General features: G+C 39.2%; 1 protein-coding gene across 1 annotated transcript in view; it reads right to left on the bottom strand.

The window, feature by feature from the left end:
- Positions 1–24236, bottom strand: part of TNKS (tankyrase) — a 97897-nt gene that overhangs the window by 11352 nt on the left and 62309 nt on the right. The window contains exons 6-18 of the mRNA XM_032187242.1: positions 18401–18495; positions 16094–16160; positions 15432–15618; positions 13782–13903; positions 12800–12891; positions 12635–12713; positions 9206–9377; positions 8070–8149; positions 6900–7045; positions 6066–6231; positions 3117–3336; positions 2789–2898; positions 166–354 (exon numbers count right to left, since the gene is read on the bottom strand). Of these exons, the coding sequence (XP_032043133.1) occupies positions 166–354; positions 2789–2898; positions 3117–3336; positions 6066–6231; positions 6900–7045; positions 8070–8149; positions 9206–9377; positions 12635–12713; positions 12800–12891; positions 13782–13903; positions 15432–15618; positions 16094–16160; positions 18401–18495 (1725 nt within the window). The remainder of the gene's footprint in view (positions 1–165; positions 355–2788; positions 2899–3116; positions 3337–6065; positions 6232–6899; positions 7046–8069; positions 8150–9205; positions 9378–12634; positions 12714–12799; positions 12892–13781; positions 13904–15431; positions 15619–16093; positions 16161–18400; positions 18496–24236) is intronic.

Here is a 24236-nt window from a genome sequence, read left to right as displayed (position 1 = left end):
GTAAAAGAAATCACAAACACACACATCCTGGCAATGTTCATTCCCTTCTACCTCAACACAGTGAAAACTGAGGAGCACTGATGCCGTGGAGGCACAGAAATCCATTTAATCTGCAGAGCAAATCAGCCAGAGTAGTCTGCAGCCAGCACTCCAAGGAGAACTTACTGTAGCCAGGTCTAGTGGTGTCTGACCCTCTTGGTTCTTCATGGTTGGATCTGCTCCATGAGCTAACAGCAGAGCACAGAGCTGCGTCCTTCCTTTTTGGGCTGCTTCATGCAGTGGTGTGAACGCCCACTTATCTGTTGCATTTACACACGTATTGTATTTGATCAACAACGCTGCAATATCCACATGCTAGAAAACACAAGAGCACCTTAATCAACACGACACTGATAAAACATACGGGATCAAGCAGAGGCACAGAATTACATTTGTGCTGAATCACCCAAAGTACATGCTAAGCAGGACGTGCCAGCTGCAGGATCAGACCCGATACATTACCCAGCATAACAACTATAGACTTAGCTTTCAAAACGTTTGTAGAGATTTGAACTGGAAACACAAATTTATGGTGCTGCAACATTTGTGATACAACTCTAGAAGCTCTAAACACCAATGTGGGATACTGCTGAGCCACCACTTAGATGTTTGCATGCAGAGCTTTATTGAACTGTCTTTCTTGCAGGACCTTGAACCCATCCAAGGCAACACAAACTTGTCATTTCTCAAATCATATTTTGTGAGAGAAATGTAATTGATAAAACTCAGTATGTTGTAAGGGGACAGCTGTTTTACAGAGGCTATAAAAGTAATGATCTTACAACCTCACTCTTCCTTCAATATCCATCTCTGAAGTTTCCTGTGTTGGAATAAGTAAACAGAAAAATGAAGAATATTGTTTTTCTCTCTTTGACCACTAAAATTACTTGTGGAATATAGCTTAGAAAAAAAAAAAAAAAGCAGGTAGTCAGAGCGAGTGGGTAGGAGCATGAAACATGCAACTTGTATGCAGAAGCACAAATACTTTTGCCAATGGATTTAATTCTCCCTCTCAACAGCAATTAAGTGACTCTCAGCAGCTCCAGGAAAAAGCTTGCTCTCTGAATAACTGTGGTTTGAAAAGACTGCTGACGTTATTTTTCCTGTCTTCCAGACTTTTAAAGCAATCGCCGTTCCTGTGTCTTCTCTGCCACATGACATGAAACCCTATTGAAGGACGTGCTGAATGAAGCACCAGGTGGGAGAACTGAAGAGAAAATACTTGATGAGGAAAAGGTTTAGTCTGTGAAACCTGCCAGCAACGAACGTCTGAAACCAGCACTCTTCTCCTCTCTACCTCCCATGAAAGAGATCTGAATGGGCTGATGACAGCTCAGAAGTGTGGGGCACCACAGGAAAATCACACAGAAGAGCATCAAAACAGCCTCATTCGCTTTTCCTACAAAAAGCAAGGCAACCAAATGAGATGGGCATTATGGTTTTTTGTATGATTGTCAGCTTGAATCAATCTAATATTGCCATGTGCCAGTAAGGAACATTTTGCCTTCACTTAGGACATGTGCTTTGGTTTGCTGTGCCCTAAAAGAGCACCATCTTCGCATCAGAATGTATCTCTACATCTAAGCAATGTCCTGGGCATTTAGTACTAAGGGTAGATGCTGATGTACAATATTGCTTGGTTTTAGGTCCCGGAAGTATAAAAGCATTCTGTATGGCATTTCTAAACCAGTATTTGGAACTTTTTGTTTTTTAGGACACTGGAAGCCCAGACTGACATAGAGAATCAATGCAAATGATGCAGGCTGTATTTTATTGATACATTATCTGCTTAGAAACAAGGTGAACACTGCACTTCTTTTTCTTTTTTCCATGTGGCTCTCCAAAGAAAGTGAATTGTGGATCCATTAACATCACCTCTACAACATTTTGCTCTTCTTGTGCCACAGTCATGAAGAAATGGACAAAGCATATCATCAGACCATCAAAACCACTGGTTTTTGAGCTTCGTGTCCTCTCTCTAACCGTAAGCATGCTCCTGGGATCTTCTCATGCACCATCTCTGTACAACTGCTCACAATATGTTTCTTTCTCACCTCACCACAATTAACATATGTTTACAAGCAATCTATCAGGCACCTGTGCAAGTGGTAGATGCACAGATGGAGAAAAGGGGGCCTGCCTCATCCAGAATGGTTTAAATCACCTATTGCAGCCCCACTGTAGCAGATATGTCCCAGGGCAACACTAATACTGCAAACTTGGTAGCATTAACATTGTCTATTTTGGAAGCTGACCCTCCTTCTACCATAGATTGATAGCACCCTTGGGTTGTGCTACACGGCAGCTTCCAAGCCATAGACTCCTAGCCTGTCCTGCTTGGCAGCAGCTCCCTGCCAGAGCCCAGCTGTAACAGACTTTTACTTCCTTGCCATCACCTGGATATGATCCTCTCTTCCTTTCATACAAGTCTTTCAGCACCAACTTGAGATCTTGCCTGTTTCAGCAGTCACCCCAAATTTAATACTTTTCAATGCTTTACATCCGCTTGCTTGCATAAAGGTTACCTTCTAGTGATCTTTCCAAACTGCTAAACCTGAATCTGTACTGTTTAGTTCGATCTATAGGATTGCAAACAGGGTTCGCAATAGCAGCTTAGCCCAACAAGTATTTGATGCCATCAGAGGCTGAATTTGTTCACAGCAAAACAACTGCAAAATAACCAGCTTTGAATATGTTTTTTTATGAGTTCTCTGGTGGTCTGCTCACAAGCAAGAGTACCTGTACCTACCCCATAGGATGCTGCATTATGTAGGGGTATTAATCCTCCTTTGTCCTGGGCATTAACGTCAGCACCGTGCTCAAGAAGGTATTCAGCTACTTCCAAATTGTTGTAACCAGCTGTAGAAAGGGCACAAGAAAAGAAACTGAGTATTAGGAGAGCTAAACCAAACTAAAATCTCCCTCCTTGGAGATCTTCAAAAGCCACCTGGACATGCTCCTGGACAACCTGCTGTAGGTGTTCCTGATTAAACAGGGGGGGTTGAGCAGATCACTTCCAGAGGTCCCTTCCAATCTTAATCATTCTCTGATGCTGTGAAAGCTGGTAAGTCACCCACCTGCAAGATGTAGCGGAGTTGAATTTCTTCCCTGGGTGTCTCTGCAATTGATATTTTCCTGAGTACACAGCTTCTGCACTCGTGCCAGGCACCCTTTCTTGGCAGCGTCGAGCAAAGCAGCATCTCCTCGCAGTAAGTCCTGGATATCTGTGTCTCCTTCTTTCACCAAATCTAGAGGAGTGTTCCCGTCTCGATTCTTTTTGGTTGGATCAGCTCCATGCTGCAAAGAGCAAAGTGGAATACTACTGTCACAGCCATGAGCAGGACATGTAAGCGTATCGTTATTTTGTGGCACCGGATAGGAAGTGAAGGATTTTGCCAATCTGTCATCATAAAGTAGCAACTGCTTATGTTCGGATGTATACAGTTGTATACAATAAATTCAGGAGCTAAAGCCTAATGTGTTGGTCTGCAGCACACCTGTATGAATCTTGGGTCCACAGGCAGGAACGGGAGTGCTCTGTGAGAGCTGCCAACGTCCTTCTTGCAACTGAAGCAGCTTCAGGAACACACCCTGCATATAGTCGTATCCCAATGCCACGGAAGATGCTAAAGAAAAGCTTCACATTGCAAATACCCGTTGGTATTCGCCCTGCTGGTAATACCTGCTGGTATTTTGCCTGTTGGTATCAGCCCTACCCTACTCCTTCAAACTGGTTTGCACACCTGTTTCCTCAGTGGGCCATCCTCAGCTTGTGAAGTCAGGCCATGTCACTAAACACCACGCTGCTATCAAAAGGCACTTGTTTGAGATAGTAAATAGAAAAATACTCATTTCTACACTTTCTGTTATGTAACAGCAAGGTCTTAAGCAGTTTACAGGTCCTGCAAAGCAGTAGAGAAAGTGGATTTGGAAGACTGTTGCAGCATACCTGTGCTAGTAAAATATGCAGACCAGTCACTGATAGTCACACAGTATTGGGACATGGGGTAAGGAGGGGAACAAACATCTACAGCATATGGTGTGAGTCATGTCTACGTGCAATTTTGTGGGAGGACAGCTCTCTTCTCTTTCACTGCCAGCAGCAGTGGGAAAAACAAATACAGCTAAGGCACAGGCAGCTGCTGGTGTTGTAGTTCTCTGGCTGGCTCCTTCAGAATAATCAAGCACCGTGGTCTAACCCCCACCAGCAAGTCTACCCTGTCATTTCTCACTGGTGATGCTGGCAAAGACGTGCTAATACGGCCCACAGAGAATGACTGTGGATGGGGAGAGCAGAAGGAATTAACTGCCTTGTACTTACAAGGATTACAGCAACGTTCAGGGTGAAAAGGGTAAGCAGCAAGGGACAGAAAGAGACAGTACTGATTATGCACAACTCCACATTTCTAGTGCTTTTGGCAAATGAACTTTTTTTTTTTGCACAAAGCCTTTAAAAAATTGCTATAACTTCTCCCAAATTCAAACTTAGATCCCTTAATTTTAAATATATAAAGAATGAAAGTATTCAGATACTTCCCAGAATAAATACCTAAGTGAAGAGGTAATATCTTCTCAGACTCCTTCAAAGACAAGGATGCAAACAAAGGCATCATTTTAAAGCAAGGTGTTGAAAAGAAAGTCTCTCCAGAAATGTCTGTATGTTACTGTTTCATTTTTTAAGCAGAACAGGACAGAAAGAGCACAAGTCAGGAGAAGTCGGCCTGAACATCCACAGCTCAGCAGAACTGCCAGCACCGCCAGCTGGCCTGAGACACACAGCAGTAGGAGCCCTGAGTAAACTGCAGTGTAAGCATGTATCCATGAACACCCAGGGCCTTTACAAAACGGTGTCATCTTAAGGGCACATTAGTTCTCGTGAGTGATTTCTAAAAGAAAGATTTCATCATTTCTGTATTTCCTGTGGTACATCCATTCAAGACCCTTCAAGTTGAACATAAAAGATGGCCATGTTCCCAATGAAATGGTAAGAAAGCTCCAGAGACCTCCAGTGCCTATGAAGCAACACTATGCTTGGCAGGTTATGAATGCTCCTATAGCTTGAGCTGACTTTGGTGTTCAGGTGGTACTACCAGGGCCATCACTGTGCCTACTCCACAGGTATTTCTGAATACCGTCTGGTTTCCACTGCAGATGTGTTTCACGCTGATATGCTATCCCTCCAAATGCTTTTTGGGTAATCAAATGAAATAGTTGATGAGATAGGTGAGAAACAGTGGGGCTTTGCAGCAGTAAAAGAAAAAGCAGTGCAAGGGGAAGAACCTTTTAGGACTTTATATTCTTATTCATATTTTAAATGCTGAACTTCTGAGAGACATGAAATCACAGGGCTAAACCAGGTAAGAGCATTGGTAAGAAAACCCACTCTAGAACCCTCTTTTACCATCCCAAGATAGGTTACGACCGTATGTTAAAAAATTTCTCAAATTCATGGAAACATGTTGGCATTATCTCATGTGTTTTACAGCTTCTGCTGATTACAACAAATCCACAGTACATTAATCTTCATTTCCTCCAGAAGCTTGACAGATTATACATTAACAATTTAAAATCTTTTATATGTCAAGGACCATGTAAAACCCACCTTCATTTATTGCTACGTAACACACTCTTGCATAACTATTTACAAAATTTCAATTAACTGCACAAACTGTCCCAGAAAGGGATGAATAGGGTAAGGGTTTGTGTATTTTTTTTAAACAAATTCATTTTTTCCAGTTTGAGAGTCTCGTCACACTTTGTTAATAGTAGCAGCTAGCCATGCCAGAGCAAGTTAACAAATCTACTAGAAAAAGTAACTATGCTGATGATTCTTTGTAAGTGAACAGACAGTGCACAAACTATCTGACAACTGTACAATGAAAATACTGAAAGAACCATAAGGAACTCACTGGATGCAATTAACTTTGATTCTGATCTCCAGAAAAAACAAACAAACAAACAAAAAAAAAACAACAACAAAATACACACACATTTGAAGACATACTTGAGAACTCTGGATCACATACTTTTAATAGCAGTTTGCAGATTTCATATTTTCCTTTTGCAGCTGCTTCATGTAGAGGAGTGAATTTCCACAGGTCTGCTACATTGACAGAAGCACCATGCCTCACTAAGAGTTCAGCCACTTCGTAGTGTCCATAAGAACAGGCATTATGCAGGGGTACTAAGCCACTAATCAAAGAGAAAGTTTTTTTAAGAGCTACAGACAATAAAATGCAACATGCAATCATACAGAATTCCAATAGATAAAATACCCACTCCCACTGGACAGCAATCTGCATCTTTCAGTCTCCAATTTTCATGGCTTTATTTCCTTGTTATTAAAATATCAATGAAATGAACATAATCATCCTTCTTCACATCCCATACAGGAGACTTCTAAATGCTTAACAAGCACCGATGTTGCTAGCGTTACAAGCAACTTCAATGCAAAAATAACCAGTTAATAATAAAAGCTAACTAACAGAATTAGAGAAACAACACTGGTATTTTATCTCAGGCAATTCAAAACTAATTTATCGCCTGAAATAACTGAGAGGCTGCTTTTAAGCACAGCAGAAGTCTCTGAAATGGACAAAAGGGGGAAGAGAAGGATCAAGGATTACATTGGCCACATACGTGCTTGACTGTGGCTTTGCCAGAAAGTTAAATGGAACTTTAATAGTCTACGGTCTCCCTATAACGAACATCAGGAACAATGAAGAATAAGAAGAAAAAAAGAAAACTTCTCAAGAGAAAAAAATATGATGGTTGCTGAAATCTGAACCCAAATGAACAGAGCGGGTAGAAATCTCACACTAACAGAAAACACTGGAGCACATAATGGAATGAAAATGTACCCTTTATCTTTGGCATGCACATCTGCCCCATGGTGCAACAGATACTCCACCACTGATACACGGTTATATCCTGCAGCAAAGTGCAGTGGTGTCGAATGACGGCCTTCCAAATCTCTACAATTCACATTCTGAGGGCTGCAAAGTTGCTGGAAGACAAAAGAAGAAACCAACATCTACTACTGAACTAAAAATGAAACAAAACCAAAAAAACAAAAACAAACAAACAAACAAAAAAACAAAACACACACACAAAAAAACCCACAAAGTAACTAGAAAATACACAAAAAGAACTAGCCCCTATCAAATACCCTAACAGAAAATTTGGTCCATTTATTTGCATATACCATTTTTTAGAAGTTAAGTTTTGGGAAATTTCTTTCCATATGAACAGAATCAAAAATAGAGCTTCTCTAAATGTATGGCTGAAAGTACTTTTCTAACAAATAGGTCTTAAACGATGGAAGCAGTATGAAGACATTCATAACATATTAAAAGGGTAAAAATGAATTATCAAGCGCCAGGTAGGTTTCTCCAGACAAGCCATGTAAGCCCATGTAAGTTTCTCCAGACAAGTGACCATTTCCATCTCATGCTGTCTTCATAAAACTAGAAATATTGAATTTGGCAGTCAAAAGAGCTGCTGGTGCACAAAACAGGTGCAGTTTGGATATTAATGTGTATTAATATTGATGTGTTGAAGTTCAAGGTGAGACGGTGTGCAGAATGGTCTATCTGCAGGCTGTTTTGCCCACTGATCAAGTATGAAAGATAAGATCAAACCTTCCTGTGACGCTGGCGTCCCATAGCATGACTGTTAATTTTCTTCTGATATGGATGGCTTAAAACATTAAGTCTGTTACCTGCTAACTTGTTTGCTTGCCTCCTGATTGAATCACACACCTAAGGCTTGTTTCTACTAATCCGTGATTCTCAGGCTCACAGGAGTTATGCCTGTATGAGCGGTAATTCTCAGAGAATTCACAAGTCAGAGAAACACCTCAGCACATCTCAATGCCCAGCTTATCAGAAAAAAATATTAAGAGATCTTCCTTCACATTTTTTATGATTTATCATCCACTGGGCATTACGTCCACAACCCTTGTAGCAGAGGCTTTGATGAGCCTTGCACAACAATAAAATGAAAAATTAATAGGAGTTGCTCAAACCTACCTTCACAGTTTCCAAATCTCCAGCTTTGGATGCTTCTAACAACCGATAATCCACATCAGAAGTACGCACAGGTGTACTTTCTACATACAGAAAAAGATGTTTTAGGGTTATTAAGTTATATTAACTCGTGCTCAATTTGTTCCAAACTAGGAAGACGTCTGCTGGCATTTGTAAAAATACCACAGGAGTAGTGAAGTTCAAGTTCATATTGCCAAAATAGCTGCATAAGGAGCCTTAGTTTCAGTGTAAACCAGTCAGATTTAGGCTCTAGAGCTGACATCATTCTGCCGTATGGAATTTCAATGTGTTGCTAATCCCACATATGGTAAGAATGACATTTATGCATTCAAAAAACCTGCGTGTTCATTTGGACGGATTCAAAGTTTTGATGAAGTTCAAAAGCAGCTTCTCATCTACTTCAGCAAACTGCAAGAGGCCCCACTGCACACCCAGCATTAAACACACTAATTTCAGCACCTGAATTAATACCTTTGCACTCTGTACTTGCTACAAAGCTGGTGAGGGGCCTGGAACCAACGACCTGAAATTCTCTTTAGGAAGTGGTTACGCTGCTAGAAAAAATCCCCAAACTGTTAACCCTGGGATCTTTTATAAGAGAACCATAAGCATCATACCCTCTAAATACTGAATGCATAAATACTTAGGTTATTTTTATATCTGATGCAAGTGCCTTTATCTCACAGGACTCTGTTGCCACTCTGTAGAACACAAATAACAGTCTGCTTTTGACTGCTAAAGTATGGAGTACCCAAAGGGTAGCTGATGAGAGGAAAAAGGATTCTCATGTTTGTCAATATTTTAGTTTTCTTGGAACTTGTTATTAAAAAAAAAAAAAAAAAGGCCTGACTTCCTTTAATATTCCCCTAGAGCAGCATGATATAAATCTACAAGATATTTTATCTCCATTTTGCACAAAATCTCTGAATTGAGCAGCTGTGAGTTTGTTTCCTAAAAAAGCATCACACAGAGCAATGTAGATGTGTGCCCATAATGGCAGAAGGGAGGGATGAACAAACTATATTAAGTCTCTTGCGTTGAAAAAGAAATAAGATCCTCAGCTTTAAAAGAAAGGGAGAAGCTGAAGTTCAAATACCCAAGCCTTAATTTTTACCTACCGCTTAGTATCTGTTGCACTGCTTCATTTCCCATCTGTGCTGCTGTGAAGCCTTGTAAAGAGATGATGGAGGGATCAGAGCCATAATTCAGCAGGAGCCGGCAGGTTTGCAAGTGACCTGCTAAAGCAGCCCTGTGCAATGCTGTTTGACCAAGTGTGTCCAGTGCATTCATCTGAAAAATCAGCAGCAATATCAAACATTATTAGAATTAAAAGCCTGCACCTGTCCATGCCCTTAATAAGAACAGTAACAGGAACTTCTTGGCATACAAGTTTATCTGTGCTGCAACTAAATGCAACCAAATGACAAAATATATGAACACTCCAATGCAAAAACAATTTTCTGCAGATGCTTTCTTGTCTTAAAAAAAACAGGTTATTTGTTTGCACGGCTATTACAAAACACAGGATACCCAAAACCATACCTGAAATAGCGATCAAGCTCTTGACAAATTTGACAAAGATTAACCTTGTGCAAAAACAACTCTCACAGAAGAAGAGAAAGAGGTAAATAATTAAGTAAACAATTCAGAGATCTTCTACCTTTAAAGATATTATCCTCTGTCATCCTCAGAAGAGGAATTAACACTCACTACCAAGAATTAAAACAAAGATGTCAAATTAAGAATTCTAAGGGTGTGGGGGAGAGGGGTGGTGAAAGAAGATGTATACACAGTCAATGGTTTGTAATTTTACAGAAATATTAAGTTAAAGTGGATAGAAATCTATCCAAGATAGGAGTATATAAGCAGACAAAATGGAGTAATAATAATGGAAACCTATCTATCAAGATCTAACAGAGAATCTTAATAACTGGCAGCATTGCCATGGGCTCAGTATCAGAGAAAGGAAGAGAATAATAATTTTAAGAAAAAGGGGAAAAAATATAGAAAACCTTTCAAGAAGATACTTTGTACCTAGCAACCATTCATGACAAACTTAAATGCAGATGTCCAGCAGCTTTTTTTTCCTTTTTTTTTTTTTTTTTAATGGCTATGAAATATAGAACTACTCTGTATTCTCTGCAGTAACTGAGAACCTGTTATCTGTTTCCAAGCCTACAGACTGCAGGCTGTGAACTGCATGCATAATAGACTCTGTTACTGTAAAAAACAATGTTTTTACCTTTTACCTTCTCAAAATCTTTGTGATGGCAGCAGTCAAAGGTTTTTCTAGGTTTTCTCACCTAAAATGCAGCCTGCAAATTCTACTACATTCCATGAAAACCAGTGAAAAAACATTCTGGCTAAGACTGTATTTCCATGAAATTAAATCTGGAGGGAGGTAACTACATAGCCAGTATCTATTACCTGAGAGGGTTAACAATATATAAATACCTGCAATACAGCAATATCAAGCCACAGGAAATAACAAAGAGCTACCACATAAATAAAGTGGACTGTGATTTGATATTGTCTGAAAATCTTTTATACCTCTGAACAATTCTACAGGCTGGTGAGGTAGGAGTTTCTTGGATCACAAACCCCTCTGACAGTGAGATTGATTAGGAGAACAGTTCTGCTTTCTTCTGCCCGTGCTCAGCTCATGACACTCTCATGGGATTCCCCTAAAAGTTTTGTTTTAAATAACTCTTTGCTTTCATAAGTATTAAATGGATGCTGAATGTCCCAAATTCACATTTTGTTCAGATGATGACACTCATCTGTTTTAGGACACCAGATACCTTTCATTACTGGTAAGGGCACGGAGAAGAGCAGGGCAGGATGAAATGAGAATTGTGAATTGTGGAAGTAGATCATAGCATAGACCAAGAAAGAGAAACATAATTAAAATTTTATGTGATGCTGTATTCCTGCATTAAAAATTCCCATGCTGAACAAACTGTTGAAGAACAGCAGCAAGACACCCACACCATACCAACTGTGACCTGGGAAACTGTTAATATTGTCTTACGCAGGTCTCCTTTCACCTCCAAATAATTATCTTTGCCAACAATCAACTCTTGGGGCAGAAAAACTGCAGCCATTTGAAGACATGCCTGTTCACTTCTGGGACAAAGAGGGCTGCAGCTGACCAAGAGGAAGGCAGACACCAAACGAAGCTGTTCTTTCCCTGAGGAAAGAGAATTAGACTTTGCAGGGCAATTTCAATGGTAGCACCTCCACTTTGAAGCAGATCTGCTCTCACCAATCATGCAGCACTTGTCTAAAATGAACCCAAGAATGTATTGCACTAAGGCTGAATGCAGCAGGATTTATTTCCAAATGAAAATCACTTTGCATATTTAAGGCAACCTGACAATGAGAAGATGCCAATATAAATCTAATTCCTGAAAGAAATACAAATAGAGATCAAACTCTCCTTCCAAACTGAATAGAACCAGTGCTGTTTAATACTTCTGTCAATGACATAGACAGTGGGATTGAATGCACCCTCAGCAAGTTTGAAATCTTGTAAGGAAATCATGGAATAATTTACATTGGAAGAGACCCTTAAGACCATCAGGTCCAACCACCAAATTAATACTACCAAGTCTACCACTGAACTACGTCCCTGAGCAGCACGTTCACAATTATATTATACAGTGATATTATTCAAAAGCATTTGATTCTGTTGCACGGGTCTACGTAGAGGACAAGTATTTCCAGAGTCAGGGTCTGGAAATTTGCTACTCCAACACACAGAAATAATCATATTATGTAAAGATCCATAAAGCTAGATCCTTCTAGCAGAGCAGAACGAAGCCATTTCTGCTACCAACATGAAGACAGACTCTACCTTCTGTCATGCAAACATAACTTTGGAGCAGCTTGTTCTCCTTTGCAGTAGAATGGTTTCAACGGTATCCTTTAGAAATACAATAAACCAAATAGCATCCATGACATTTCTACATTTGCCCAAGATACTAATGAACTTGCATTATTGCAGGTCCTTTTTTTTAATATTATTTTTTATTTTTACAACAATCATTCTGGTTTAGAAGACTTTAATCCTTGTTTTCTGTACCACTAGAAAGCCCAATGTCTTTCTGAACATATTAATTTTCCCATGTATCTGTAAGTTCAGGCAAGGAGCTAGCTATAAGATATACTCAACCATCCAGCAATACAACAAAACAGGATGGAAGCCACTTTTTCATTAGTTTGCCACCTTAAATCTTTTTTTTTTTTTTTAAACAAAACACCACCTTCAAAGATACTGTCATGGCACTTGAAGAGTCATTAAAAATGAGTAATCTAAACACCTAAAGCCTATATTCAGTTACTTGGAGAGAAGAGTTAATTTTTAAATGGGGTTCCTGAATATCCTGTACTGATTTAGGATAAACACCCTTCATGGTTAACATGGGAAGCATGAGACATACAAGAAGAAAACGCAACAACTATCACAAAAACTAGAACTGTATTTAACCGATATAACATTCCCTCTTGCCTTCTGCCATAAATTACATGCATTTAAGCATATTTACCTTTGCTCCATGTTTATGCAGAACTTCCATGACATCGTTATGGGCTTTCTCAGCTGCAACATGCAAAGGTGTCATGAAACTAGACAAAAAAAAAAAAAGATATTAGTTTTTTGCTCCTAGTATGACTGAGTCTTTTGGAAAAAGTTGAAAATTTCAGAAACTTACTCTTTGTTTTTCTCATTAACATTCGCTCCTTTCCTGAGCAATAATTCTGTAACTTGCTTCCGCTTGGGATGCACAGCAGCCACAGCACAGTGCTGCAAAAAAAGTAAATAAAAAGTACTATTTCAACTACACAGATGAAAAAGAGCTTTGAGATCAAAGACTTCATCTCTTAATTATTCTGCTAAACATCAGACTACAGAATTTACAAACAAAACACATCATATTTCTTCCTGAACATTTAACATACCAAATAAAATATGAGCAAGTGAATAATGCTAAATTATTCCCATCAGAAAAAAAAAAAAAAAAAAAAAAAAAAAACAATTTTCATTTTACTGCTATTTGTCACCAAAAAAGCAGTAAATTCCCAAATGCATTAACAAGATATCAGGACAAGTATAGCATGCAATGCCCAAAGGAGGTTAAGGGAAAGGGCTTTAAACATCGTAGCCTTCTTCAGAGGGATACCAAAGGGTTCCATTAAGATTCTATTGCTTTATTTTATCAAGCCTATGAAAATTGTTTCTTCTTCCATTTCAGCGTGTACTGAAAATACTCAACCTAAGAGCAAGACTGTTATGCAGCCAGTTACAAATTATGTAACAAATATGCAATAAAGCTCTTGGAATAGTTTTTTTTCCCCTGCTACAAGAAAGATGTATGTTCCATATAGAGCTTTTCAACCCCAGCAAAATAGACTAATGGGGGGAAAAAAGCAGAAGAGAAGTGAAACATCTGGCCAGAAGGTTTGCTCTGGCCAGAAGGTTTCTGTGATCTACTAGGAAAAAAAAAAAAAAAAAGTGCTAAAAATTATATGGTGTTATTTCTGTAATGGTGAAATATTTTTAATATATAAAGTGTTTGATGGCAAATCCTCCATCTCAGATGATGAATACATTTTCATAATGTAGAAATAAACCCACTCAACTAGCACTACCATCACATTTATCATAAAAGACTAGGATTGTCTCTGTAATCTCACCAGTGCAGTCTCATGTGACTGTGGCTGCTTAAAATTGATGATCTCCAAAGCAAGTGTCTTTTTCACTTTGGCTAGATCTGCCTCTCTTGCTGCTTGCAGTAAAGAATGTCCTTTGAATTCATCTATTGGGGAAAGAGATGAATTGAATATTCAGTAACAGGTTACCTTTACAGATGTTACTTGAGAAAGAAACCCAAAGCCAATTAAGAGGTAATAAGAATATTTCTGTACATCTTCAGATAGTGACTTACCTGGCATGCATAGTAACATGAAAAGAACATGGTTTCCTGAAACCAAAAGGGTATTCCAAAGAAGCAGTGCAGTGATTCCCTGAGTAAAATTCTTAGTTTGTCTCCCTCTTATCCCCCACCCACTTCATATTAAATGTATATGTGACCTCTCAATTATCTATGTATGTGTTCAAGCAAGTGCACAGCTACTGCAGGCTTTTTTTCTGCAGAAAAAAATAAAAGCATTACAGTTGGTTTTCCAAAATGTTACTGTATCTACAATTATAAGTAAGTCAAGGTAAAGACTGAACGTATTGTTTCAATACAACCGTTAAACTACTGGTGTTAAAGAAAGTTAGCCAGCTAAGCATTTGAAGCCAGTCTGCTCCGAAGATTTTGATAGTAGTTATAGCTTTGCAAATGCAGAGAGGTAATTTTGTTATTTTCTGTGCCACACCTTAATCATTTCAGGAACTACTCCATTTTAGTTAAAAAGCATTTTCAACTTGAAAAAGATGAAAAGTGTTTACCATAAAATGTACAAAGGTGAGATAGGCTATCAAGGATGAGGTCTGAACTTGGGAATGAGAAACAAGATGGATAAGCCCACCCCCATCCAGAAACTAAAAATACAGAAATAAAACAAAGTTTAAATATATTTTTGCTTTTTAGTTTAAAAATGGTAAATTAACTTGCTTAAAGCCAGAAGCACAATGTCCTAAGCCAGCCTGGAACAGAGTAGAGAAGTAGCTGGAAAATATTAACCCCTTCCTCTTCTGTCCTAGAGGAAAGCTTTCTGCTGCACGTTTTCATTTCTGTGTTACCACCTTCACAGAATAGTGCCAAACAACAACCTGTGATTTTGAGCAGTGCAAGATCACATTCTTAGTCTGCCAGGGGATTCTGCTATATTCAACAGACAAAACCAAAAGCATACAATTGAAGCGATGTATAATCGAGTTCAGAATTTATACTTTGGGAAGACGTTTTCTGCAACTTCATTATGTTTTGTTTCTGTACTTGTCTCATTGAATTATCTTTACAGTTTATAACAACGAGAAAACAAACCCCCAAAAGAGGGCAAATAAAGGCAGACAAATTTCAATTGGATCTGAAGCATTTTTTTTGTACACAGCATTAGGATTGCAAACACTACAAAAAAATGGTGCTGGAATTTCCATCTCTTCAATCTTGCACATCAAAGCTATATGTCTCCTAGAAGTCACTCTAACTGTTCACAGATTCCTATAAGCCTGTTCACGTAGAGGCTCCTATGTGACTTGATTAGACTTTTAGCATAAAAATCAGCCACAGTTACTGATTCAGCAGCGCCTCCTTGCCTTACACATTTTAAATCTGAAAAAAAAAAAGTAGACATCATCATGAATGGCCTAAGTCTTTTAAGTCTGAAAACACTCACAGGTCAGCCTCTCCCTCAGTTCAGGTGTTGGAGCCATGTCGACTGCACTCTTGCCGTGGCAGTTGACTAATGTGGGATCCGCACCATGACTCAGCAAGAGGGAACAGACTTCTACACGGTTCTTGGAAGCAGCCTCATGCAAGGGTGTGAATTGCCAGAGGTCCATAGCATTAACACAGGCACCATGCTAGAACAGGAAAAAAAAAGCCTTTTATTAGTAGGAAATCACCCTCAACAACAACAAAAAAGCACATGAATCGTCATTTCATTATAAAAACCAGTTTTGTTCTTTCACATATGAATGCACACACAAAAAAGAATTATAAAAATACCTATACGTATTTAAAAAAAAAAAAAGAAACATGAATCCTCAACAAAATGAGAATTTCTATACCAACTAATTTTTAAGTACAGCGGATTTTTCCGGGGGGGGGGGAATAAATTAAAAAAAAAAAAAAAAAAAAAAAAGAAACTCTTCTATCTCTCTAAAGAAATTAGGTAGGGAAATAACACATCGATCTGAAGTCGTAGGCTTCTGAAATTACATACAGGATGTTTGAAATCTGATACTAAAGAAAAGAGTCTTCCTTTTCAACTCTGGTATGAACAGTCCACCTAACACATCTGAATTTAAAGTAATTACTTTCCATCCTTCTGCTTACCTTAAGTAGCAGCTCTGTAACCTCGTAGTGTCCATATGAGCATGCATTGTGAAGAGGCACAAGACCACTGTATGAAAGAAGGCAAGTGACAAATTTATTCAAGCAGCATTGCTGATTATTTTTGCTTTACTGGGAGGTGAACAGAAAACAAAAGAAAACCTAATCATTAACATCTTTAAAAATTAAGATTCAAAAACTACCAGAAAAATCTTGCATTCCCAAACAACACATTATTTGTGAGTCGCATTAAAGCATTTTTTCCTAGCAGGCCACAGATGTTTAATCTAGCAATAAGATTAGCATTAATTGCCTTTGAAATGATCTTTCTTGAAGCCACTAAGGGGGGAAAAACTCCCATTCCACATTCAATTTGCTTAGTGGAAGTCAGTGCTCTATTTCTGCCTAAATGTGCACTCCTGTTTATATAAAATGCTGTGTGGAAGTCAGAACCCTTCAGATAATACTAACCTAACTCCTGGGTATATTATGAAAATGTACAAATATCTGTAGACAGCAGACAAATTGCTGCTCCAAACTGTGCGATGACCTGATTTCACTGCATTTTTTCCAGTCAAATTATAAGATGATCTATGTATTTTTTATAGTTACACTGCAGGAGGTCATACTCAAAAATGATACTAGTGAAGAAAATGACAAGGATGACGTTACAAGCACAAGATATATAATAAAAGAGACACATACTTGAAACGAAGATGCAAAGGGGACAATTATTACAGAGAACTAAATAATTTTAATTCAAGCCAAATGAGCTAGGCTAGTTACGGCTTAAAAAATCAGAATGTTTAATACACTGAAAACAATAATTAACCCTCCACCATTTATGAAAAATGTTGTGTATGTTCCCCAGAATGGCAAAATTAGCAAAAAGAGCAGTGGAAAAGCGCGTACTAGACTAATTTGCTTACTTATAAATTTTGAAAGCAAAAAAATGAGCTAAACCAAACCAAACCAACAACCAAAAAAAAAAAAAAAAGAAAAAAACACCAAATCATGTGATGCCACTGAAAAGGAGAAAGAGCGAGCTCACTGGGCTGTTACACAAACCTTAGAGTGTTTGAATTGTTTACACGTTCAATACAAAGTACGTGTACAGTTTTTCTTTTCTTTCCCTTTATTCCTCTCCCCTACTTGAGCTCTACCTATTTTTCACACAGCAATACTTTCCAAGTAGATCATTCCAACCACATTAAAACACCTACACTGGAATTTTCTACCAAGTGACACTTAGATTTCTTAACGTGTGAAATGCCTAAAACTCGCTGAACAATTTTGGATTGTATTCCATGCAGCTTTGCTGTGGTTTTGTGACTTACGTAATGTGTTATGATGTATGTCACAATTCTGATCAAAAAAAGCCACTAAGGGTGAATGTACAGTCAACAGTGCTACAATCAGTACTTCAGTCTTCAAGAGTTTAAGTATGCTTATCACTGACTGGTTTGGGGAAAAAAAAAAAAGGAAAAAAAAAAAAGCTAAGATCTTAATTTAAAATATCCTTTAAAACTAGAAAACTAGAAAAGGAAAAGCCTCAAGTCTGTTGATGGCTAGAGAGCACTGCCATTAATATCTCACCTCTATAAACTCTGATATGCATATCTTTAACCAGGAGCCCGATGTCTACAAGGTTAGAAGCTTTCCTATGAGACCATTTTAAGAATTCACCTTAGAATACAGAAATGTGCAGCTAACAATGTGTAACACATAGTTTGAGATTTCTGAATGCTGCACAATTTTTGTTGTAATCTACTTAACTAACGTGCTGGCTGCAAAAAAATGCAATAGTTTAGCTTCTACTATATCTTTTTTTTTTTTTTTGGCTATGTCAATCAAGGCAGGTCTCCAAGGGCCTCTAGTTGTGAGCCTCTGAGCTTGATGTTATTGCAATTACATCCATACACATGCACTAAGGTAACAAGATTATAGAGAAATTTTACAATGCACTTTTCATTAACCTCATGCATCTTTTCCCTACCCCCTCTCCTAAAATAATGGTGGAATTCCATGATTTCACAGGGAAGACTGTGCATGGAAACAACGAAAGGATTGGAAAAAAATTAAAGGTGTAGAAGAAAACTTAAAACAAGTGCAGTCATGATTAAGCTGTTACTGGGACTGTAACAAAAGTTTACTTATCATTAAACACATTCATATTATTGATGCAGATGTCACATTCTTAACCAACTATTTGAGATTATGCTGCAACATCGAGCAAAGAAATAATTTCTCATCTTGATTAACAGAAAAGCAGTGCTGCAAACAGATAATAAATCAATTCATTTTACATACCCTTTGTCCTTTGCATGAACATCTGCACCGTGCTGAAGCAGCAGTTGGACTATTCGTACTCTGTTGTAGCCTGCTGCTAGGTGTAAAGGCGTCGACTGCAAAGGAAAACAAAACAAGATGAAGAATGGGAGACACAAATATTTCTGCACTTCACTTCCTACCATTTCATATTCTGTTTCTCTTACATATTTGATCAGGGTTGGTTACACTTTCCTTTTGCAATTAGCCATGTCAAGAAATACAAAGCACACGCACACTCCTCCTGTTGTCAAACCAAACCCCTTCCTGGAGGTGGGGAAGAATCTATGGATTGCTTAAGACAATAGCAAATTTACCAGATGAAGTTATTTAAAATGACTGCCCAGCTTTGCTTTTTTTTTTTTTTTTCTTTAATCCTATGTGTTTGGTTTCTATTATTTTTCAATGCTATAAGTTATTTATACATTTTTTTCAAACAGTTTCACAAACAAATTTATGCAGTTCAGGCTGCATCCTCACAGGTTACAAAACCGCCTGTATGCAAGTCTTGTTGCAGTAAGCGCACAAGAATCAGACTGCAGAACAAAACTAATGCCCTTACGCCCTAGCAGGAATGTTTGTCTTCAGCTCTGCACCACGCAAGTGTTGGTACATTGTTGGTGTTCTGTGCTATGCCATAATAAGACACACACAGAGCAAACTGCATGCAGTTTGCAGTTTCCTGCAGAACACATCCTCAGCGGTAATGCCCTAATGGCAGACCTAGTGACAAAAGAATAATAAATAGCGCCTTTCTCCATAGCTAATTAGTATTAGCAACAGTAATAAAAATGACAAGGAAATTTCCCCTCAAAGTTCAGTTATTTTAAAAACGAAGAAAATTATATATTTATAACGAAGAAAATTTTGTGTGCTGTCTCCCTCTGAAGGAACTTATTTCTTCCATGAATGGCTGATAGTTTGCTCCTTCCCAGGGCTGAGAAGCAGAGGAGTTTCAAGGGATCTGTGTTGCTATTTATTCTGTGCCACACAACAAACCATGCGCTGCTATCCCAGTAAAACCCCGTACCTAAAAAAGCTTGAACACACAGCAAGACTTATGTACCTCACAGTATCAAGCCAAGTACAGCTTTACTGCAGTCATTAGGACCTCATTATACAGTACTGCAGGTGAGACATCACATTCTTGCTATTATTAAGGTTAAAAAAAAATAATCAAGACAAACAGTCTCATCTGTAAGCAGTAAGTGTTATATATTCATAAATGGAATAGATTTCCAGAAATTAATACCCATTTATTAAGGCCATTACTAGGAATAGACTGAATCATGTTTCACTGGAGTCTCAACACCCAGTTTATTATTATAGTCTGGAGCTACTTTGCCCCAGAAACACTACCTACGTGGGCACCTACCAGCTGTCCTGCGTGCAAAGCGATGACACGGGCTGCACTGTCAGCAAGGACTGCACAGGGTGTCTCCAAGAAAGATGTCCAGGTAACTCAGCTTATTTGAGAAAGCAGGTCTGCGATTTCCTATGAGACCCCCCTTCCGAATTGCCCACACCCTCTGCTTGCTACAAATGGACATCAGAATAAGCAGCTCTAACGTTCTTCACCTCTTTGAAGTGTCTCCACAGTTTAAAAAGCCACCCCCAGCCAAACTAGCCAAATCTTTAAGTCAATTTGTATTTGTTAGGATCTATTATTCTCTTCCAGAAAGGCTTCTATTACTGCATTAACAATTTGGGATGGTCCAAAAGGTATTAAATTCTTTCAAATCTGCCCCTGTTATAAAACAGCTGGCTCCTGCACATCATAAATACCAATGAAAACGTGGATAAAGGTTACGCCACTGTCGACATTAGAAAAATACTTCAGGTGTTATTTATTTTGACAATTGCCTTGGTTTGGCTACTAAGTCTGGTTTGTCAACTGAATTAATAACTCAGAAAATCTGAAAACGATCTGAAATGGACTGCTGAGAAGTCAGTCTCTTGAAAGGTCTGATTGCCAAAAGAAACCAGAGAAAATGCTAAATCTTGGAACGAGATGCAGACCACTGCAGGATCTTTTAACTTCACCAGGATTAAAGTAGCTGCATCCAGTCTTATCTGCACACTACTTCTGAAACAACGCTGGCAGACCTGCAAGATGCTGCGTTACTCGTATTGAGCGTTATTAACAAGGATGTTCTCAATGAGGATGCGTCAGCCCCGGTATCTTGTTGAGTGATTAAAATTTAAAGATAAAACATGACTGAAGCTGGAAGCGTGCATTTTGTATTTCTAGGATCATTAGACCTACTTTTGCAAAATAACTTCCTTAGAGAAAAACACCAGAACATTTTTAGCTTGTAGCTGTAAGACTAACAACGCAAGCAAAGCAAAGCAATGACATCCCAAATCTTCTGACAGCTTACACCCCTGCCTTTCCGAAACGCAAGCTACTTCCTTCTCCCCGAGCAACGTCACACAGGCACCACGGTCTCATCAATAAACCATGTCTCCCCCAGCACACCAGGAATGATTTAGCTGCAGCCAAACTCCTGGTGTTTGGCTTGCTTGCCTTCCATGAAGCCGTGTGCCATGCTGCAGCCGCCTCTACAACAAAGAGCTAACTACCACTCCCTTCACTCTTAACCGGAGGTGGGGCTGAAATCTCTTCCAGTCAATTTAAGAAACACTGTTGAAGTCAGCGCTGTAGTCAGGTCTAGCAGATCAAAATCCACAAGCCTCTCTTGACAGTTGCTCTTTAGGTTGGTTTGCAGGCTCGTAAAAACGTTGCACTTCCATAGGCTTCAGGAAGGAGGATGCACCTACCTTAGTCATTTTTAAGGACTTTTCCTTTCTCATGAGAAAGAACATTCATTGATATCACATTTAATATATATTATGTTTAATAAAGATTTAGTAATTTAAAATACGAATCCAGTGCTACCAGCTTGCTTATTTAACCACGGGAATTGAGTACCTAAAACCTACCATCATGCTATGTGAACTAGGCATCAGACGGGGATCACTCGTCCTCCCCACCCCAAAAGTGAATGACGTTCATAAAGAGACTGCTGTTTAAAAGCAGTGCACTTTTTCTAGAGCACTAGAAAAGTAGGAACTAGTTATCACTACCAGTATTACTGTATACTGCCCCTGTAAGGTGTATCAACCCAATCATTTAATATTAAGGAAAGAGATTTAATTGAGCTATCAATTAACCCCTCCTCCCATGCCTTGCAGTGCTTGGCAAGAGACTTCCCAACAAGAATCCCTAGCGGGCATTTACCTTCTAAGACTCATGTTCACAATTACCAAGCCAATCACATTGTCTTGTAATTAAAAAGAGAGCAAATCTACTTTTATCAAGCAAAATAAGACTCTCATGTAAGATGCTCACATTATTTGAATTTTTTATGGCATCTGTAATTGAGTGCAGGTACTGTGCATTTCAAATAAGATCCCTGTACGCAAAATAGCAAACACAGTCAGCCTGTATACCTACAACTTATATTAAAGCTTTTTTTTTTTTTTTTTTTTTTTTTTTTTTTCCCTGCAGGCTTTTTGAACACGTGTTGTAAAGGCACTTTTAGATTTGAGCAACGTACATACAACAGTTTGCTATTCTCATTGAGCCTTCGGTGTTTTCACACCGTTTTGTTGCCAACAGCCGATTTAAGGGCCTTATGTTCAAGGTCAGCTGCCTTTGGACTTGTTGTCCCCCCTGTATCAAACAAAAGGGACACCAAGTGACTGTCAGATCTGCAGGCTGCTGAGTTATTTCTACTACAATCAGGACGTTGGTTTCAACAAATCATCCGCAGGCAACCTGGGAGCGCTGGCTCTAAGCCACCCATATCCCTACCTGTCATGCTAAGGAGTCTTCAGGAGCTCTTAGAGATGGCAACGTGCCCACAGCCTCAGAACAAAACACGCATTTTCAGCTTCAGAGTAATTTTGGATTGCCAATTTTATGGGTAACTTAAAGCTGAAGGATTTTACGTAAGGTTCTTACATCATGTATTACCTGCTTGTTCAATAACAGCTGCCAGAGCTGCTGTAAGAGCTCATAATGCCTGTTCCTGCTCTCTGCCACTGGAATCTCTACATTACGTTACCTGATAACAATCTTAATTAGTGTGTTCCTCTCATTCCCAAGTTGTCATCCTGAAGGCTATTAAAATCAACAAACAAGAATCTGCTTACATACGTCTCGCCCTGCATCTGATTTCCAATAAGATGGAGTGATTTAAAATTATCATCGCTTAATTTCATCTTCTATGAGAAAAGCGTTTTCACTATAAAAAGGCAATACCATCTATCAGATGTCCCCAAGACCAGCTCTGCTCTTGGCATATAATGGCTGTACCCATGTTCAGAAGGTCCCCAAATGGGTGTTCACCAGTAAGGGTGGTTCTGGACAGACAAACAAGCATAACTTTGGTGATATACCCTCCGATTAGATACCTAAGGACAACCATGTGTTTACTGACAACTCTTTTATAACACCCTCCTGATGAAAGGCATCCAAAAAAAAAAGAGAAGAGGGGGAAGGAGGAATCAAATAGTGATCACCATAAGCTTTATAGGACTTTCTTACCTTGTCTCTAATCTACCTTCAGGTTTAGTAACTTGGAAAAGGCAGGCGTGTAGCAAATCCCCATTTCACTTCTATCAAACACAACGCCGCTATTCAGATCAGACTGCGTGGCCAGCAGAGAAGAGTAGCAATACAAATAATATTTCTAGCTTTTGCAGTTTGTCTTACGAGCTCCCTCAAAATGGTGCTTCACCTCCTCTGAACTGGGAGATGGGTAGAAAGGTTTCTAATCGCAGGCTGCACCTTTGTTTCACAGTCTGCATAAAGCTGACTGCTCTGAAAGATGCCCCGAGGCCTGGCAGGATGACTGCCTGAATCAGGCACACTTAAGCAAAAACCTTCGTGGCAGGCAAACAAGTCTCTCTCTTCGCTGGGTTAGAATTTACCATGCATCCTTTCTTTAAAGTCACCACAGTCGGCATCTGCTTCATGCTAGTATCTCAGAGACTTCTCTGAAATGAACTGCATCAATCACGGGTGTGCATCAGGAACATATTCTGGATGCAAGCGAAATACCGCCTGTCACTAATTTACAATCTGATTAATGGGATGAGAAAACAAGTTGCAACAACATCACACTCTAGAAGAGACGTTCCTGAGCTTTTCCAGGATGGCAATGATCGGGGTTTTCCCTCCCTGCTTAGATACCCCCTTGCAAAGTATGTCCTCCATTTTAATATTGCACAGTGTGCCCATCTGCAGTCATTTTATGCAGCTGGACTACACCACCACTGCTTTTTCCCCCTCTTTCTTAGATCTGCTCCCACAGAGGCACAAACTTCACCACTCACTGGCTCGGCTCTGGGCAGCAGCAGGTCCCTTATCTGAAACTGGCCTTTATCTAACATGGGGCAGCTTCGGGGCTTTTCTCACTGAGGCCACCCCAGCAGCCCCCTGCTACCAAACCCTTGCCACGTTAACCCAACACATCATCTTAGCCTTTCATTTTCAGGCTTGGTTGTAAGCTTTCTTGTGAAAATATCTCACTGATGTTTGTTTGTGTGGCATGGAAACTGGAATTATTATCACATACAAACAAGTCCCTCCCTTCTACAAACACGTATTTTGAAACAACTATTTAATATTTATGTTAAAACGCTCTTCCACACTAGGTACTATGGGAATAAAAAGTCCTTAACCTCAGCAAGAGAACGATGCTCTTGTTGAGCAAGGAAGGATGTGTGCTTCTGTTTACCAGCCACGTGGCATGTGAGCTTCAGCCATCCAACGTGTCAAATTGTGCAGCTTCCCTGGTCGTTTTACGGT

Source organism: Aythya fuligula, chromosome 4 (assembly GCF_009819795.1).
Source record: "Aythya fuligula isolate bAytFul2 chromosome 4, bAytFul2.pri, whole genome shotgun sequence".
Taxonomy (NCBI): Eukaryota; Metazoa; Chordata; class Aves; order Anseriformes; family Anatidae; genus Aythya; species Aythya fuligula.
This window is presented reverse-complemented; position numbering and strand designations above follow the sequence as displayed.